The following is an 18,268-nucleotide window of genomic DNA, read 5'->3' on the forward strand; positions in this document are numbered from 1 at the left end:
CTCTTCAACCGGCGTTCCACAGCAGCTCGTGCAGAGCCCATAGAAACACATGTACATGGTACAGTGGTGCATGTGATAGAAACGTAGAACATTCTATGATGTAGCTCCGCCCCCAAGAATACGTTGTTGTCTACATACTTTGTTTTATGCATAATTTTTGGGAATGCGTTGAATCGCAAAATTTGCATATCCTTTTAGATTTTTATTAAATTATCTATAACTAATAAATATTATTTTTTCTGTTTTCCAGTAATGTTCATAAATACTTGGATTATGGTTTTACAATTATGTTTATTTTTTCTTGCACCTCACCTCACCCCACTCCACCTCACCTCTCCCCAAACGGTTTGACCAGTTATTTCTTCAGACATGATTATACTATTTACAAGTGAGTAGTGGAGTAACATCGTCAGGGTGAGTTATTTTATATATTTTAATTTTAGTGATTTGAAGTGAGAATTGATGTTTAGATCCAATGGCACATGACTCAGTGTTTCCCTGTAAAATGTTATTCCTTTTTGTTATTGATGACGTTCTGTGGCATTCTGGGAAGACCTGTGTCGAATAATATTGTAAACTATTTTGCTGATATAAATTTACCTATATGAGTTTCGGGCTTTCATAAGAATGAAATTAGATGAGTGTCATTTTGACTTTGTTGTTTTAAAGTTGCACTTATTGGGTTCTTTGGACTATTATGTGAAGTATGGGATAGTCTGAATTTGTGAGCATTGCCAGAGAAAAGAAAAGAAGGATTTGAATTACTGCTGGTGAAAGTAATTCAAATCAGAATCAAATCTTTGTGAACTCGTATGTAGGAAAGAGAAAACAAATATCTGAATTACTGTTGATGGCAGTAATTCAAATCAGAATCAAATCTTTGTGAATTCACATGTAGAAAAAAACAAGGATTTGAATTACTGTTGATGGCAGTAATTCAAATCAGAATCAAATCTTTGTAAATTCACATGTAGAAAAAAACAAGGATTTGAATTACTGTTGATGGTAGTAATTCAGATCAGAATCAAATCTTTGTGAATTCACATGTAGAAAAAAACAAGGATTTGAATTACTGTTGATGGTAGTAATTCAGATCAGAATCAAATCTTTGTGAATTCACATGTAGAAAAAAACAAGGATTTGAATTACTGTTGATGGTAGTAATTCAGATCAGAATCAAATCTTTGTGAATTCAAATGTAGAAAAAAAAAACAAGGATTTGAATTACTGTTGATGGTAGTAATTCAGATCAGAATCAAATCTTTGAATTCACATGTAGAAAAAAGAAAACATCTGAATTACTACTGGTGGCAGTAATTCAAATCAGAATCAAATCTTTGTGAATTCACATGTAGAAAAAAAAACAAGGATTTGAATTACTGTTGATGGTAGTAATTCAGATCAGAATCAAATCTTTGTGAATTCAAATGTAGAAAAAAAACAAGGATTTGAATTACTGTTGATGGTAGTAATTCAGATCAGAATCAAATCTTTGAATTCACATGTAGAAAAAAGAAAACATCTGAATTACTACTGGTGGCAGTAATTCAAATCAGAATCAAATCTTTGTGAATTCACATGTAGAAAAGACAAATATCTGACTTACTGCTGATGGCAGTAATTCAGATCAGAATCAAATCTTTGTGAATTCACATGTAGAAAAGACAAATATCTGACTTACTGTTGATGGCAGTAATTCAGATCAGAATCAAATCTTTGTGAATTCACATGTAGAAAAAACAAATATCTGAATTACTGCTGATGGCAGTAATTGAAATCAGAATCAAATCTTTGTGAATTCACATGTAGAAAAAATAAATATCTGAATTACTGCTGGTGGCAGTAATTCAAATCAGAATCAAATCTTTGTGAATTCACATGTAGAAAAAAACAAGGATTTGAATTACTGTTGATGGTAGTAATTCAGATCAGAATCAAATCTTTGTGAATTCAAGTGTAGAAAAAAAACAAGGATTTGAATTACTGTTGATGGTAGTAATTCAGATCAGAATCAAATCTTTGTGAATTCAAGTGTAGAAAAAAAACAAGGATTTGAATTACTGTTGATGGTAGTAATTCAGATCAGAATCAAATCTTTGAATTCACATGTAGAAAAAAAACATCTGAATTACTACTGGTGGCAGTAATTCAAATCAGAATCAAATCTTTGTGAATTCACATGTAGAAAAGACAAATATCTGACTTACTGCTGATGGCAGTAATTCAGATCAGAATCAAATCTTTGTGAATTCACATATAGAAAAAACAAATATCTGAATTACTGTTGATGGTAGTAATTCAAATCAGAATCAAATCTTTGTGAATTCACATGTAGAAAAGACAAATATCTGACTTACTGCTGATGGCAGTAATTCAGATCAGAATCAAATCTTTGTGAATTCACATGTAGAAAAAACAAATATCTGAATTACTGTTGATGGCAGTAATTCAGATCAGAATCAAATCTTTGTGAATTCACATGTAGAAAAAACAAATATCTGAATTACTGTTGATGGCAGTAATTCAGATCAGAATCAAATCTTTGTGAATTCACATGTAGAAAAGACAAATGTCTGACTTACTGTTGATGGTAGTAATTCAGATCAGAATCAAATCTTTGTGAATTCACATGTAGAAAAGACAAATATCTGACTTACTGCTGATGGCAGTAATTCAGATCAGAATCAAATCTTTGTGAATTCACATGTATTGTGTCTCTTAGAATACAAAAATGGGTAGCCTAATTGATGGCTAGCATTTAGACATGCTGACAATTGAGGGCGATATTTCTTAGGATTTATACAAATTCAGACCGAATATAGTGATACTTAAATAGTCCCAAGACCCTAATAGCACTTTATGAATAATTACAGTGTGTAACTTTGAATACACAGTCAGCTGGCGTACAAGTGATAATAAAATAAATGCAATCAATTTACCAATATTACTATATGGGGCAGCCATCTTGAGTATGTCTTGAAACTAAAGAAAGCACAACAAGGTTTTCAGATTCCTACAAATCAGGGGAAAAAAATACCAAGCATTCACAATCAAATGATCTGTTGGGGTAATTAATATTAAGCCAACAAATTCATCTGAATTCATTGTTTTTGTTTGAAAAATTCTTTTGTATATGAACACAAAATGACATAAAAACCTGGAACACTTTCCTGGGTTATTTGAAACCAAAATTATCTGTCAATGGTAAGAAGCTAATTAGTGAAAAAATAATTAGTCTTAAATGATAATTTTGGTTTCAAATACCCCAGGAAAGTGTTCTTCGTGTAATCTGGTGTTCATATGCATGGGATTTTACACGCCAAAAAAACAAAAATATGGGCTTAAAATTATATATGATCATTTGGGTGTGAAAGTTTTGTATTTTTTCTCTGTAGGAATCTGAAAAACCTGTTATTTGACTTAATTGGTTTTTAAACCATATTCAAGATGGCTGCCCCCATATAGTAAATATCTACCGAGGGATTAGTCACATTTATTTGATTATCACTTGCATGCCAGCTGACTGTGTTTGAATTGACTTGCTTTATAAAAAATTATTCTTGTGCGAAAAATAGTTTCGTATGAGTTTGCATTTCTTTGAAGTGTCCGAAAGTCATATGGGTATAATTTGTTAAAGAGACGCAAGTAACACTTTTAACATATTTTTCTTTAGTGCGTGTAATATCAAGCCAAACTGACCTTTGTTTTAATACCAGATGAGTAAACCTTTCCGCCATTTTGGTATGTTGGTGAGTCATAACACAACTTTCGCAAATGACGAAACGTTTGGTCAAAAATTGTATGAAGCGCTCACAAAATGTGTCTTCATTGAACGCACATTTAGTATCAGGTCACATAGATTATAGTTGTAATAATGGCATGCCAATAACTTGAAATGTTTTTGTTTTTTTTGAATTCATTTTCATGCTTTTAAACTATGTTCACAATGTATGTACTTGATAACACAAAGGTCATTTTACCTCGTAATTACATGAATTGAAAAAAATGATGAAAAATACACTTTTAAGTCGCTGTAAAGCCATTGGTTCCAACGCTGTGTACTGTAAACTGCTTATGTTTCACTGCTTGTAATTTTGACGCTTACCGGATATTTTGTCTTTTGTGACAACGAAATGATGCGAAAGTCATAGCACTCAGGTCACAGGACCCAAAAGAAATTGTCATTGCTACAAATTTCATGATTTTCACGTACTCTGAATTCATGAAAATGTTTCGCTCGTGAAAATAAAGCAGTTTACAGTAGGATGATATATATTCATTTGCGTTTATTTTTTTTTCTTCGATACTAGTATTTTATTTTATCCTAATGTTATGTAAACTTATATGATTGTTCTGACTTCCAAATCTATTTGGTTTGAGATTTCCAGATTATTAGTCAGTGTATTTGCAATTTGTAAATAAACAGAATATATAAACGGGATTATATTGTCTGTGTATTGATTTAACATTTTCACCACTAGACTTTCTTGCCCAAATTATTCTGTACTTTTTTCTAAAATTCTGTAATACTTCTGGAAATGAGCCCTAATTTTGGAGCCAGAAGACAAAATTTGAATCAATTTTTATTTTTTACTCAAAAGATTTGGTATTTTTGTGCAAATCTTTTGAAAGATAGTGCAGACAAACGGGACTATTTTGTCAATTTGTGAGATAAAGAGAGAACTGGTGGTGAAAAGGTTGTAGCATGTAAGGCTGTACAGTGATCTGTGTTAAGGAGTTTATTCCATAATTGGAACCTGCTCTGATCAATGGCGTCACACAAAACTTGTAAAAGTTTGATTGGGTAAACATAAACGCACTCGCACAGTGCGCCACTGCATCAACCTCTGCTGCGCGTCGGTGGATACTCTCACTGTACTGTCTTCGTGCATACTTTTCGGTATCCTCGTAATAACCTTATATTCATATAAGATAATACGTGAAAATTATCCTATTTATTTCATTTTTATAGTCCACTTTCATGACCCCCTAAAGGTCACACATCCTGGTGCTTTTGTTAGTATGACATCATCACAAACTTGGACAATTACTGTAAAATACTTTATTTTCGCTTGGAATTAATTTTCGCTATTTTCGCTGAAGGAATGATTCAGTGAAAATAAAATCCAGCGATTATACCTTTTTTCCTATACTTTATATTCAACTTGTCAAAAATCAGTGAAAATACATTCCATACAAAACACCCATAAAGTCTTTACAGGGAAAATTAATTCCAGCCAAAATAAAGTATTTCACAGTAGGTCATTTTAATGTTTTTGTTTGCTCCTAACAGAAGTATTTTACTCAAGTAGACAAAAAAGAAATCAAGTCCATGAAATTTTGCTGAAATATCAATAAAAAAAATCATTTTTGATTTTGATACTAATGAATGTACCAGGATGTGACATTCAAAGGTCAAGAAAGTGACCTGAGGTACTGTGAAATACATTATTTTAGCTGGAATTAATTTTCGCTGAAAAGTGTTTTGGGGTGTTTTGTATGGAATTTATTTTCACTGATTTTCAATGAGTGGAATGTAAAATATATAAGTTATACTTGCTGGATTTTATTTTCACTGAATCATTCTTTCAGAGAAAATAGCGCAAATTAATTCAAAGAGAAAATAAAGTATTTTACAGTATTACAATTTATATTCATAAAAAGTTTGCACATTCCAGGATGTACTCTAAACTAATCAATCAGTTTCTACTGTAATCTCGTTAAATTGTTCATTTAATAGTCAAAATGGTTTCTCCTGTTTATCAATTAAGGGCTGGTGTAGGACATTCGTTGATTTTACTTTTACAAGACCTGGACCCCACCTCCCACCACCACCAAAACCTGACACTACCCTAAAGTCACTTCTTACTTCTCTGTGTCCAAATAACATGAATCCACTGAGCATCGATGTCAACTGTTGTCTTCATTCACAAAACAAAACCTGCATAAATTGTTTTCACATTTTTTCTAAAATATATATCAAGAGCTGTAGCCAAGAGGAAAGTATGTCAAAAAAATATCAAAAATTTTACAAAAAAATACCATATTTGAACCATTAGCATAAACTTATGGAAATGACAGAAGAATATCTTTGGTCAAAATAAGTTATACTTTAATCTTTTCGCCACCAGTTTCTTTTTTTCATCACAAATTCACAAAAATAATCCTGTTTGTAGTCTGCACTTTCCTTCAGAAGATTGGGACAAAAAATAGCCAAATTTGTTTTAGTAAAAGCTGAAAATTTACTCAAATTTTGTCTGTTGGATCCAAAATTAGGATTCATTTCGAGGAAAATTTAAAGAATATAAAAAAAAGGCAGAATAATTGGGACGAGAAAGTCTGGTGGTGAAAAGGTTATTTATCCAAGTGCAAAATGCGCTTCTAATGGAACAAATACGGTATAGGCAAAATGTTGGGCCGTCATTTCATTTGAAAGAAATATGACACAAAACTTTTAAATTGAAAGATGCAACAACCGCATTCTCCTAACATAGGTCAGTGACCAGGAAATGAACTGACATTTTAAATTTTATTATCTAATTATGCGTGCTCAATTAAAAGAATTGAAATGTAGGTATTTGTTAAGCAGAAAGCACTGCATTCCACCGTCGTCTCCTAGGGCTGTGTCTACTTACTATGAATCACCCATTGTCAACAATCCCCCCCCCCCACTGGAAAAATAGCAAAACACTGGAAAAGGTAGAAGCCAACTCTTAATTTTTGAGAAAGTTGGTCATAAATCACATGACAATGTGAATTGGTTTATTATGTAATATTATGCACTCGAGCTATTGTTCCTTGCTCCTATGAAATAGCATTATTTGTGTGTTACTGTTATGTATTTTTGAGAAACTTTTCCTAATATTATATAATAATTGCTATTTTAGAACGACTCCATAAAACTCAATGTTGAAGGAAACATGCTTTTTTTGACACCCAGATTTAAAACCCAGATTTTCGAAATAATTTAGGTCAACAAAATGGCCCATCATTCACAATATATGATTTCTACTGGCCTACAATTTGAGATATGGCATAACATCTCTGCCATAGGAACCTTTGGTAAAAGGCAAAATACTGACAAAATGGCCAGCACTAAAATACAACCATCATTTTCTTGTAAATTAGGCTTGTCATGAACATTAATATTGTTATTAATTTTGGGTTTTTATCGCTATATTCAACATTACAGTAATACAGCTGTTATCCAAATGTAATGCATAAATTATGTTAATTAGGGTCGATCTACGTTCGCACATGGTTGTTATTGACCAATCAGTGTTTTTTTAACTTCTGCTCGTGTGCAATTAAATTTCTGTTTTTTACCGCTGTATTTTTACTGGAGTAGTTTTTGAAATAAATGGTATACAGGTTGTGATTGTATCATTATCAGAAACCTAACCTGTATTTCTGTGATGCTATAAGGCTGATGACTTCTCAATGTTGAAGAAAACAGGTTTTTTTGACACCTAGATTTAATTTAGATCAACAAAGTGGCCAATCATTAACAATATATGATTTCTACTGGCCTACAATCTGAGATATGGCATAATATCTCTGCCATAGGAAGCCATAGCAAAAACATTATACATTGTAATACAAATGTACTGACAATATGGCCGCAATATTTTCTTGAAAATTAGGCTGGCGACTTTTTTTTTTTATAAATATCCTTATATTTACTGGTAGGTACACTATATTGCAAAAAGAATAAATTCTGGGTATTTGCGTTTATAAGTTTATAGGCTTCTACTTTAAACTGATTTAAGTGTTCAACCTTAATGTGACTGTTTCAAGCACAAAATGAGAGTTTACTCAGTGACTTAAGTGCAGTCACATGAGTGTATAAGTGTACATTCTATGTTTGTTCAACTGAAATGTCAACAAAATGCATCATGTGTTTAAAGTCATGCCATGGTAATTACACCCATAAGGTACCCCGGTATATAATAAAATTTTTATTGACTGGATACAGCTTTTGCTGTCCTCAGCCTTGGTTGTATTGCTTACACGACCTTGCAAGCTTGGGCGCCTCCAGCCCCCCCATTAAACTAATTAAAAATCATGGGGGGGGGGGGGGTATTTAAAATCAATTCAAGCTAGACACCAAGGAAAAAAATATGCTTGCACGGTGTTGTAGGGAACACAATTTGGCACATTCCAATATCACATATTAAGTTAGTTTGATCAGAGTGAACTCAACCCACATTTTCAATTTTGCGATCGAACTAACAGTTTCTAATTCTATCTAACTGTGGCAAATTTGCAACCAGCATTTTCAACTTTCCAATTAACTTTTTCAACTTTCCAAGACAATTTTCTGTCCTATTTTTCTACTTTCAGCAAACCTTTGTAATTTGACATTCAATTTTTGTTGACTTTTTACCTTACTTCTGCAACTTTGTAAACCAACATTTTCAACATCCCAGCTTTCAAGCTGACTTTCTTGTTGGGTTTTGCAAATTTTTTGACTTTCCACTTTCTTGATTTCCTGGCTTATATTTTCAACTTTGCAACCAACTGTTCTGAATTTTCGCAATTCAACCAACATCTCTGACTCTCTAGCAAATTTTTGCAACTTTGGAAACGAACTTTTTCGATCCTTCACCAAAATTTTGTCTCCAGCTAAATTTCTTTGCCTATGCATGCAGCAAATACAGAGTTCAACTGAAAGGACTCTCCCACATGAAACTGTGAGGGCGCCAGACTTATGAAAAAAGGTCTGCAGTCTACTGCACTCATTTATATCTCGCACCCAAAGATAAATTAAGAGAGTTGAATACATTACCCAGTTAATATTACAACTTGTTTTCAACGTTGTAACTGCGGATCGCAAGTTAGCGGTGATTACTGAGTGTCATTTTTTTCAGACACTTACATCAGGAGTGAGAGTATATAATAAATTACATTTTAAAAAACATTTTTTTTTTCCATTGAAAAAGAAAATGCAACAATGAAGATTGATAGAAAGGATTTTTATTTATAGAGTGCCATGATATTAAAATTAATTAAAAAAAAAAAAACAATACAAAAAGTTTCACATGACAAAGTTTCAATAATACCATTAAATAACACTTAAAAACAAAAAGTAAATAAATTCCACCACTAGGTGGTGCTGCGACATTGGACGGTCTTAAAAATGATCAAATTTACATTCAAAACTATACAAATTAAAATCTATTTTTATTCTGTAGGTTTTTGCAGAGGAAATTGGTTATTCAAAATCAAAATTGTTAAAAGCATAATTAATTATCCTAGCTTCCTCTGTCTGTTTCTCCGCTTGGCTCTCCGAAGTGGAGTGACAGACGGATGAAGAACGCGATATAGTGAAAGTATAATTCATGTTAAAAAGAAATCGGCATATTTTCGAAGTGCAACTAATAATTTAGCGAGTAAAAAAAATGACAATATTATTATATAAACAATATATACATTACTGTTTCCACCTTTAGTGTATATTTTAACTTTAATAGCATTGTTTGGATGCAATGAACAGAATTTGCTACAATTTACATGATTTGTGCAAAATTTTAGAGAAAACTGCAATAACAGGTTTAGCAAAAAATTATGAGTGTCACTATTGAGGTCAAAGGTTATCAGAGTAATGATTTTTGTTGAGTTGAGAATATATACAAGGCTGAATTTGATACAATAAAAAAAAAAACCTGTCGAAAAACAAGCTGCTCTCTGATTGATCTGACTGTAAGGTGTTGGGGCTGGGTAGCCAATCAGACACAGTCTTGTAAGTAGCATATAGATAAGGCAGAATTTTGATACATTGATAAAAACATGTAGAAAAACAAGCAGCTCTATGATTGGTCTGAATGTTAGGTGCCAGTGGTAGGCAGCCAATTATATTGACACACTTTAGTGGTGAGAAGGCTGGAACCATACTACTATCACTGCCATCACAGGCAACAATTGGAAAACTTGTTTGCACACTGTCATCAGACTCACCAGAAGGTGAGGTCAAAATTGGTTAGAATTCTCCAGAAATCCAATGCCAAATATATCAATCTTTGCAGTATTCAGTGTCACAACCTTGATTGGTCCCCCCCTGGTTTATCCATAGGACTGCTTCATTTGTATCTATAGAAACAAACCAACTTTTAGCAAGGGACGAACCAACTAATTAATTGGGGGTTAATGAAAAACAAGAAAATACTTACTTAAAAAAAAAGAAATTGTCACTGTAATTCACACATTTCTTACACAATGAAACAAAAATAAAGCAACTCAAGAAGAGGGAAGAAAAATACTTTGACTTTTGATGATTTGACTTTCGATGGTAATTCCAATACCAACAAATGCACGCAAATGTTTATATTTCCTTCATTGTTTTGCTTGGATGGCCCAATAGTGATATTCTCTGTTAACACTCATGGCAGTCACTAACTTTCTTTAAGATTTAAACTGAATTTACTTGCTAGAAACAAAATTTAATGAGAAAGTGAATATTTTATGGAGGGGAATTAAGACTCCCCAACCCACAGTCAACATTTTAATGAAGGGCTTTAGACCCCTTAAGTTACCATCAAAAAAGTGAGAAACTTAAGACCCCCTAAGTCACAATGAATATTTGACTGTAGGGACTTAAGACCCCCTAAGTCATAGTGACTTTCAGTAAATTTTTTTCTCACAATCATCCAGGGATCATCGATGCAAACAATTTCTAGAGATAAAAAATTATTTGGTTTAACCTTCCCTGGTTTTATTTCAGCACATTCAGATTTTTGCAAAAAAGAAATTGAAATGCTGGAAATAAAAATTAAGCATTTTAGGTAAAAAATCGGTGATCTCATTTTAATTAAAGTGTCTGTTCTGGTGAACACTGAAAAAGTTAACAAAATGTTCGCACGTTAATAAAATAAAGTGCTACATGCATAGCTCAAGTTTGAATGTTGTATAAAACAAACCACATATTTGTCATGTGACCCATTCCAGACATGACCCAGTATGGCACTTCAACTGCATTGTTAACAGCTTAAAGCGAGAGGATTGTCACCTGCGCTTGTGCGGGAATTGAGTTCCAAGCAACGATGGGAAAATGCAAAGGCTCATGGGAAGATGCTTGTTGTAAACAACAACACGCTATGGCCGTTTGCCGCATGCGCAGGTGACAACTCCACGGCTTTAATTTTCACATCTACGAAATTTGTAAATTTTCAGTAATTCTCGAAATTTTTTTTGTGTGAAATTAAAGCAGTTCACAGTATTTAAGAGAAATTGCTGACGTTTTATGATTCGGCTTCCACCGCTGTAAAACTGTGAGTAGTTGACTGCGATGGTGACCTTGCAACGACCTTTGTGATGTGACCTATTGGTGTATCCGTTGGCAACGGTGTCGGTTCTACGGAAGATCCAGGAGGAGTGTTCGATGATGATGCTTGATGTACCGGTGTAATTGGGGTTTCTGATGAGAAAGAACAAAGATGAGAAAATTTATCCATTGACCGTCAAAATTGGTTGCAACATTTTGCATTTTATGTACTTTTTCACATTAATTTGGGACCAAACGGACATAATTCCCCATTGATGACAGGTATTGATTTAAATTTTTGAAAAAATATGCAGGTTTTATTTTGTGAATGATAACGAAATTGGCACTGCATGAAAGGCATATTCACCATTTTGACATCACAGAACAGAACACTAGAGGGCGCAATTTGCAGGAACTGTATTTTCATGTATTTTAACAAAAATTTCTTAATGAGCATAATTTCCAATCATCCACTGATCCTGATCAAAATATTTTTTTTCTTTTCAATTATGATAAATTATTATAAATTATGATAAACATTATGCGGGTTATTTTTATGAATTGTGACTTTGGTAAATTCAACATTTTATTTAGGTCTTTGTCTTAACACACACTTGAGGTGTTAAATTATGAACATTTCTAGCAACGAATTTTTTAATAACTGTTTATAGTATAATTCATTCTTTGAAGAACAACAATGTCAGCCTCCTTCTCATTTCACAAAATCAAAATGCATAATTTTATTCAGAATTTTTCAAAATTTTTGAATCACGATGTACTTTTTTTGAAAATTCTGACCGAGAACTATAGCCAATTAAATAAAATTTGTAGAGTCACAACACCAGCGGAGGAAAGGAGGAAGAATTATGATGTTAAAAATTATTCTGAGTATTCAAATAGTTATTATTCATTGTACTTACCGATAAGGGAAGGAGCAATGGAGTCTGACTTACTCCGTCCGCTGCTAGCACTTGACTTGGCATGGGGCCGTCGAAGACCGCCCTCTTGTGATGGAACTTTTATCATTTTTTAAAAAATAATTTACCATAATATCATAAAAGTTTGCAAAAATTAAAGAAAAACATCTTCGTACCCGAGTGGATGGTCTCTGAGTAGACTTGCTAGCATGGATGGACGCTGGCGTTGGTGCTGGTACCGTATTCATAGGTGTGCCCTCACGTAGTGGGGTCATTGTCCTACTAATCATTTTAGGGGGTCTGTAATTGTTACTTATTTTACCAGTATACTTGGAAAGATAACCCCTGAAAATAAAACAAAAATGAAAATTACGTAAGTCTTTCAAATTTTAACTTGCAGTGACAACGATCAAAGCGAGCACTGTAAATATTGAACGACAGAATATATCAATTCAAAACAGTGATGATAGATCTGATTCTTTTTTTCCACTCATTAAATTTTCAACAAGGCATCTAGATATGTCATTTTTTGCTGTTCTTTTAAATTTGTGGAAAAAAATCAGTGAAAACAAACTCCATACATAACACCCAAAAAGTCTTTTCAGCAAAAATTGAATTGAAATTGAATCTTTCATACGCTAAACAGCCCTTTATGATTACTATAAAATATTTTAGCTGGAATTAATTTTTGCTAAAATATTTTTATGGGTGTTTTGTATGAAAATTAATTGCACTGATTTTTGATGAGTTGAATGTAAAATATAGAAAAAAGGTATATTCTCTGGATTTTATTTTTACTGAATGACTCATTCACCAAAAAGAGCGAAAATAAAGTATTTTACAGTTTATCCAAGAATATTGTGAAACAGCAAATTATGTAACTCTAGAGGGCACTAGACAAATGCTACTAAACGCTATGATCAATGTTTACATAATAATAACAAGCAGCCTGTCAGCTGAGATAGCTCCGCTGTTAGCAATGCACATTTCAATTAAAGAACATTAGAAAATGAACAATATGTATAGTATCAAAGCAACCAGCTTGCTGTTTTCAACAAGAATTCAAAAATATCACTTTTTACTAAAAATTACAAAAATAATAATAGAAGATATCACCACAAAATTAACAAATCTGAAAGAAGTCCATATGTAGTACCTATATATGTAATATAAAATCAATCAGACTTGTGTTTTTTTAAAAGAAGTTGAAAATATCACTTTTTACCAAAAATATTCACCAAAATTAGAAAATTGAAGATATCATCATGAAACGAACAAATCTGAGAGAGGTCTACCCAAGGTACATATACACCAAGTATCAAAGCATTCAGGCTTGTAGTTTTCAAGAAGAAGTTGAAAAAGTAAAACATTGTCATGGACAACGAGGGACAATCACTCATATGATAAGCTCCGCTCGACAAAGTCAACAGTGGAGCTAAAATAAAGTGAGGAAAAGTCAACTTACTTTCCTTTCCATGAATAAATAGGTTTGATTAGAAATATTCCGGATTCTTTCTCTATCATTGAGAGCGTATCCATAAGTATGTGCGCTAGTCGTAATCTTTCTTCTCCCATTTCATCCATTCTGTCGTTCCATCGCTGTGCTCTCTGGTGAAAACAAAATGGCGGTCAGATTAAGAAAAGGCAATATTTATGCAACAAAAATTTTTAGCATATTTTCAGGGACATATAATTTTGTTATTGTTATTTCATTTTCATTTTTTAAATCAACAATATATCTAGCAGTGAGAATAATGGACATTGAAAGGCCTGTGTAAAAAAATATTGTTTCTTTTCAAGTGTTGCTGTCAACGGCTCTCAACAAGTTCTGGTACAGTTGGTTTTATTGGTTTTTATGTCCCAAATTAGATAGCAGGACTACAAATATTACAGCAGATATTGCATGCCACAGTTACAAATATACGTTGTATATGTGTAGATTTTAACAACAAAAAGTTAAATAGACAAATCGAAAATATGTAATGCAGTACCAATAGATAGGGATTAAAGACATTTTCAATTATTTTTGTATTTTTTTGTAAGGTTGAGAAAAAAAAATATCTCTGTTTCTTGTTTCCGTGCACATCATTTTGAACTATGCGCCTCAGACGTTTTTTTTCCTTCTAAAACATTCCAAAATGCGCTTGTACTCGCACTTGACACCAATTTCCCCATTTTAGCTCAGTAATCAAAAAGAAAAAAGAAAACGTCTTGCCACCTCATTTTAAAATTTCCATGAAACAAGAAACAGAGGATTTTTTTTCCCTGCCTTAATTTATGTTTTAATTTTGAGCTATTTGTACATATTATTTCCCATCGTCTGCCGATTTTGATCCATTCTATGACAAAAGTTGACCAATGCTTTTAAAAGGTTAAAGCGCGGTGGTCGTTGCCCACCGCACGTTCGAATTTCATGTAAACATACAATGTATTTTACACGCGTTGTATACGTCGCTTTGAGTCCCATATCGAACAGGACGTGGCACGACGACCACCGGCCTTTTCGACATTCAGCAAAACATGTCGCCCTTTAAATGTGTTGTTGTTCAATTCAGATTACGATAGTTTTCAGTAACAGTGAATAAATTTAAACTGTAATGACCTTCATTTCATAGTAAATACATCTAATGAATTAATGAACTTTGAACTTGTATTCCCATAATTCCATGCTGCAATCCCAGAGATTGAGGAATGTCAGTTTAATATGTTTTACAACTTTTACCACTTACTGTGTTTTGTAATGCCTCCATTTTGTCCAATAAATTAAACACATCGTCATCTAAGTTCTGACTCTGACGTACGCCCTCTGGAAGAAAAAAAAAACGGAACAAAAATATTGACGATTACTGATGTTACAAAGTTAAAACAAGCATGACATCTTGGGAATGACATTCCTGGGAAATATGACATACCAGGGCAAGGTGTCCATGAGGAATATGGCATCATAGAGTATGCCGTCCGAGGGCCATGGTGTTTTGTTTCTAGGACATGGTGTTCGGGGGGTAAGGTGTCATAAAGGAATGACACTCAATTCACATTTCCAATGACTTGTGATTGATAAATTTCTACTGTACCATCAAAATGACGTAGATTGGATGAAATAAGTTGTTTATCATTTAGAATTTAGAAAATGTCTAAAAAGTAAATATTTTTATTTATCACTGATTGAAACAATATTGATGCACAGTGAACGGTGTTTGTAAATACACCAATAAGTTACAGAAGCCCTCTGTTGCTAAACGGTGTGGTGTGTTGGATACATAAGTGATATATGCTAATACACAACATGGTAGGCAACAAGCTAACTTTTTCAACACCAATTCCCTCTTTCCATCAAAATTCATAAAATAGTCGTATTTATAGTCTGCACTTTCCTTCAGAAGATTGGGACAAAAATAGACAATTTTTTGAGTAAGAACTGAAAATTTAAAAAAAAAATTGTCTGTCGGCTCCAAAATTCAAGTTCATTTCAAGAAATGTTGAAGAATATAAGAAAAAGTCCAGAAAAATTCGAGCGAGAAAGTCTGGAGGTAAAAAGGTTAAGGACAACGTCACACATGATACCCTACGGCCGTTTAAACTTCTCCAGTATGATAAGCAAAAATTAAACATATTATAATATTTTTACGACATGTATTGGTCAAATGAATCCTAAACTAGATTTGTGATGTCACTGAAAGCCCAAATATGGGCAATAATAATCTCATTTACGCATACCTTCTATTTGTTTCATCTGTACATGGTGCGTATATTTTTTAACGAGATGAACTAATCGTTGTGACGGCAAATCAACGTACTGCTCCATCGCATCCACTGCATTGTTGTAAACCTCACTCTGTACCTTCTCAGATGCCACGCCTTTCTTAAGAGCACGCTGGTTACGTTCCCAGTCCAACCGTGTGAACATAATGGCCGAATCCTGCTCACGACTTGGTAAGTTTGAACCATAACGTCCGGAGGTTGCGGCAGCTGCATTCAATTCACGTTGCAGTTCAGTTATCATGTCCTGCATCTTCATCATAACAACAGCATTATGACTAAAAAAAAACAATTAAAAAACATTTCAAACATGGCTATAATTATAATATTATTATACATCTGTCACCGTAACGCCATAGGTTACAGCGTGCCGTAATTTTGCGATATTTTACGGGGTATTTTCATCCTATCATATTAGGAAATGCGAATTCCAAATATGGAATGATTATGCGTGTAGGTGTCCTCTAATAATAAAAACAAACATGGCTGCCACCAGGGTTTGACTGGACTCCATACAAAGAAGTTCGCTGATTCTGTTCTAAACTTTTTAGATTTCAGCATTCCCATGATGTATCCTTGGTAGGAAAAGATTTATAATAATAAGGTTATTATGAAGATACCTCAAAGTATGCACTCAGACAGTACTCTGCCGCATCAACCTCTGTCTTCGTGCATACTTTGAGGTAACCTCATAATAACCTTATATTATTTTTATATTGTGCATATATTCGTAGCATATTTACACATGTAACTTTCAAAAGTATTTTTATGGAGGGTTTGAAAGATTGCAGGATGACATTTTGAGTTTTTCAGAGCATGATTTTTCCAGTTTTTTTTATATCAGATCAGTTCTTTCCTAGATTCACTAATTTGCAATCAAATTTCTAGAAATGTGGGTTTCTCTTGGGATTTCGTGATCATCTCACAATTCATGTGATTTCATCAATTCTCGCGAGATCTTCATCTTATATCACACCCCTTGCTTACCCTTATCTCATAAACCCTCGGTTTACAATATGTTAATTAGTGTCAATTATTCAAGATTTGGAGAAACACTTACCCGGTACTTCAACTGTTCTTCATATTCCTTTTTGTCTCGTTTCTTCTCATCATTACTGTAATGACAAACATAAACACAAGATGCATTAATATAAATACAAAATACTTTTCTAAAAAAAAGGTAAATGTATTTTACATGAATAATCATAATATGGAATCCTTAACCAACTCCACACAAGAGGGCGCCATTTTTCTAAGAAAAAATGACGGAATTTATTTTGATCAAAATTTGAAAAGGAAAACTGATTCGCTAATTCAAGATGTCGCTAATGACTTTATTATAAATTCAAAATGGCCGCCAAACGTCTTCTTTTCTCCACCGTACTGACATGATGGATACACATTATTGAAAAGTAAATTAACACAAAAAAATAAACGTACTCATTGTGGTCATTATTTCAATGAAAATAAATAAATAAAAGTGATACTAATATATTATTACGGAAATTAGTAGTAATTAGTAATTTTTGAGTCCCAATATAAAAGGTCAATATTCTGGATGTAACGCAGCAACGATACCGGCTTTTTAAATCGCTGTTGAATCAGTTTTTTTATGATTGCAAACAAAATCAAATTACACTTGACAGTTTTTCTTTGTTTTTATGGAGGTGATAACTGCGTATTTGTTTTGATGCGTGACAGACAAGTTTTGTGAAAACAGGAAATCAACAATGACAAGAGAGATTCGCTCAATCAACATTTCACTATTACGTCATTTTACCACAATTTGCTAAAATTGCATGTCGCTTTTTCAACCTGTTTTACAGTATGTTGTGGGAAGTGGCAAAAGATTTTTTATAAGACACAAATCGGCTAGTTCCATAACAAATTTGAAAACCAATATTCAACAAAAGTTCAACAAAATTGATGATGAAATTTGAAAAAAAGTTCCGAAATATTGTAGAAATATTTTTGGCAGGAAAAACATTAAGGACTATCACAATGATTGTTAAAATGGCAATATTTTAACTTTTTGGCAACTTTTACAAGAAATACTGTATATACTTTATTTTAGCTGCAATTTATTTTCTCTGAAATGACTTTTAGGCTGTTTTGTATGGAGTTTATTTTCATGAGTTTTGATGAGTTGAAAAATATAGAAAAAAACGATATATTCGGTGGATTTCATTTTCACTGAATCATTTTTTCAGCGAAAATAGCAAAATTAGTTCCAAGCAAAAATAACGTATTTTACAGTATATCCAAGAAAATTATGTAACAGCAAATTATTAAAATATAACTCTGACACCAGAGGGCGCAGTGCGGGTGCATT

At 32.9% G+C, this 18,268-nt stretch overlaps 1 protein-coding gene across 1 annotated transcript; it reads right to left on the reverse strand.

Annotated features, from left to right (window-relative positions):
- Window positions 1-11,237: 11,237 nt before the first annotated feature.
- Window positions 11,238-17,051, reverse strand: LOC102802795 (uncharacterized). The gene is made up of 6 exons (XM_085494699.1): window positions 16,997-17,051; window positions 15,895-16,214; window positions 14,907-14,983; window positions 13,643-13,785; window positions 12,278-12,522; window positions 11,238-11,413 (listed from the first exon to the last, which is right to left on the reverse strand). The coding sequence occupies exons 2-6, from the start codon at window positions 16,196-16,198 to the stop codon at window positions 11,238-11,240; spliced, it is 945 nt and encodes a 314-aa protein (XP_085350825.1). The 5' UTR covers window positions 16,199-16,214; window positions 16,997-17,051.
- Between the last annotated feature and the right edge of the window lie 1,217 nt (window positions 17,052-18,268).

Source organism: Saccoglossus kowalevskii, chromosome 20, assembly GCF_978046115.1.
Source record: "Saccoglossus kowalevskii chromosome 20, keSacKowa6.1, whole genome shotgun sequence".
NCBI classification, from domain to species: Eukaryota; Metazoa; Hemichordata; class Enteropneusta; family Harrimaniidae; genus Saccoglossus; species Saccoglossus kowalevskii.

Coding starts and splice junctions, on each gene's coding strand:
- LOC102802795 (XM_085494699.1), bottom strand. CDS start 16,198: ATGATGAAGATGCAGGACATGATAACTGAACTGCAACGTGAATTGAAT. Junction 14,984..15,894: donor ACAGATGAAACAAATAGAAG/GTATGCGTAAAT, acceptor TTTTTCTTCCAG/AGGGCGTACGTCAGAGTCAG. Junction 13,786..14,906: donor TGGAGGCATTACAAAACACA/GTAAGTGGTAAA, acceptor TGTTTTCACCAG/AGAGCACAGCGATGGAACGA.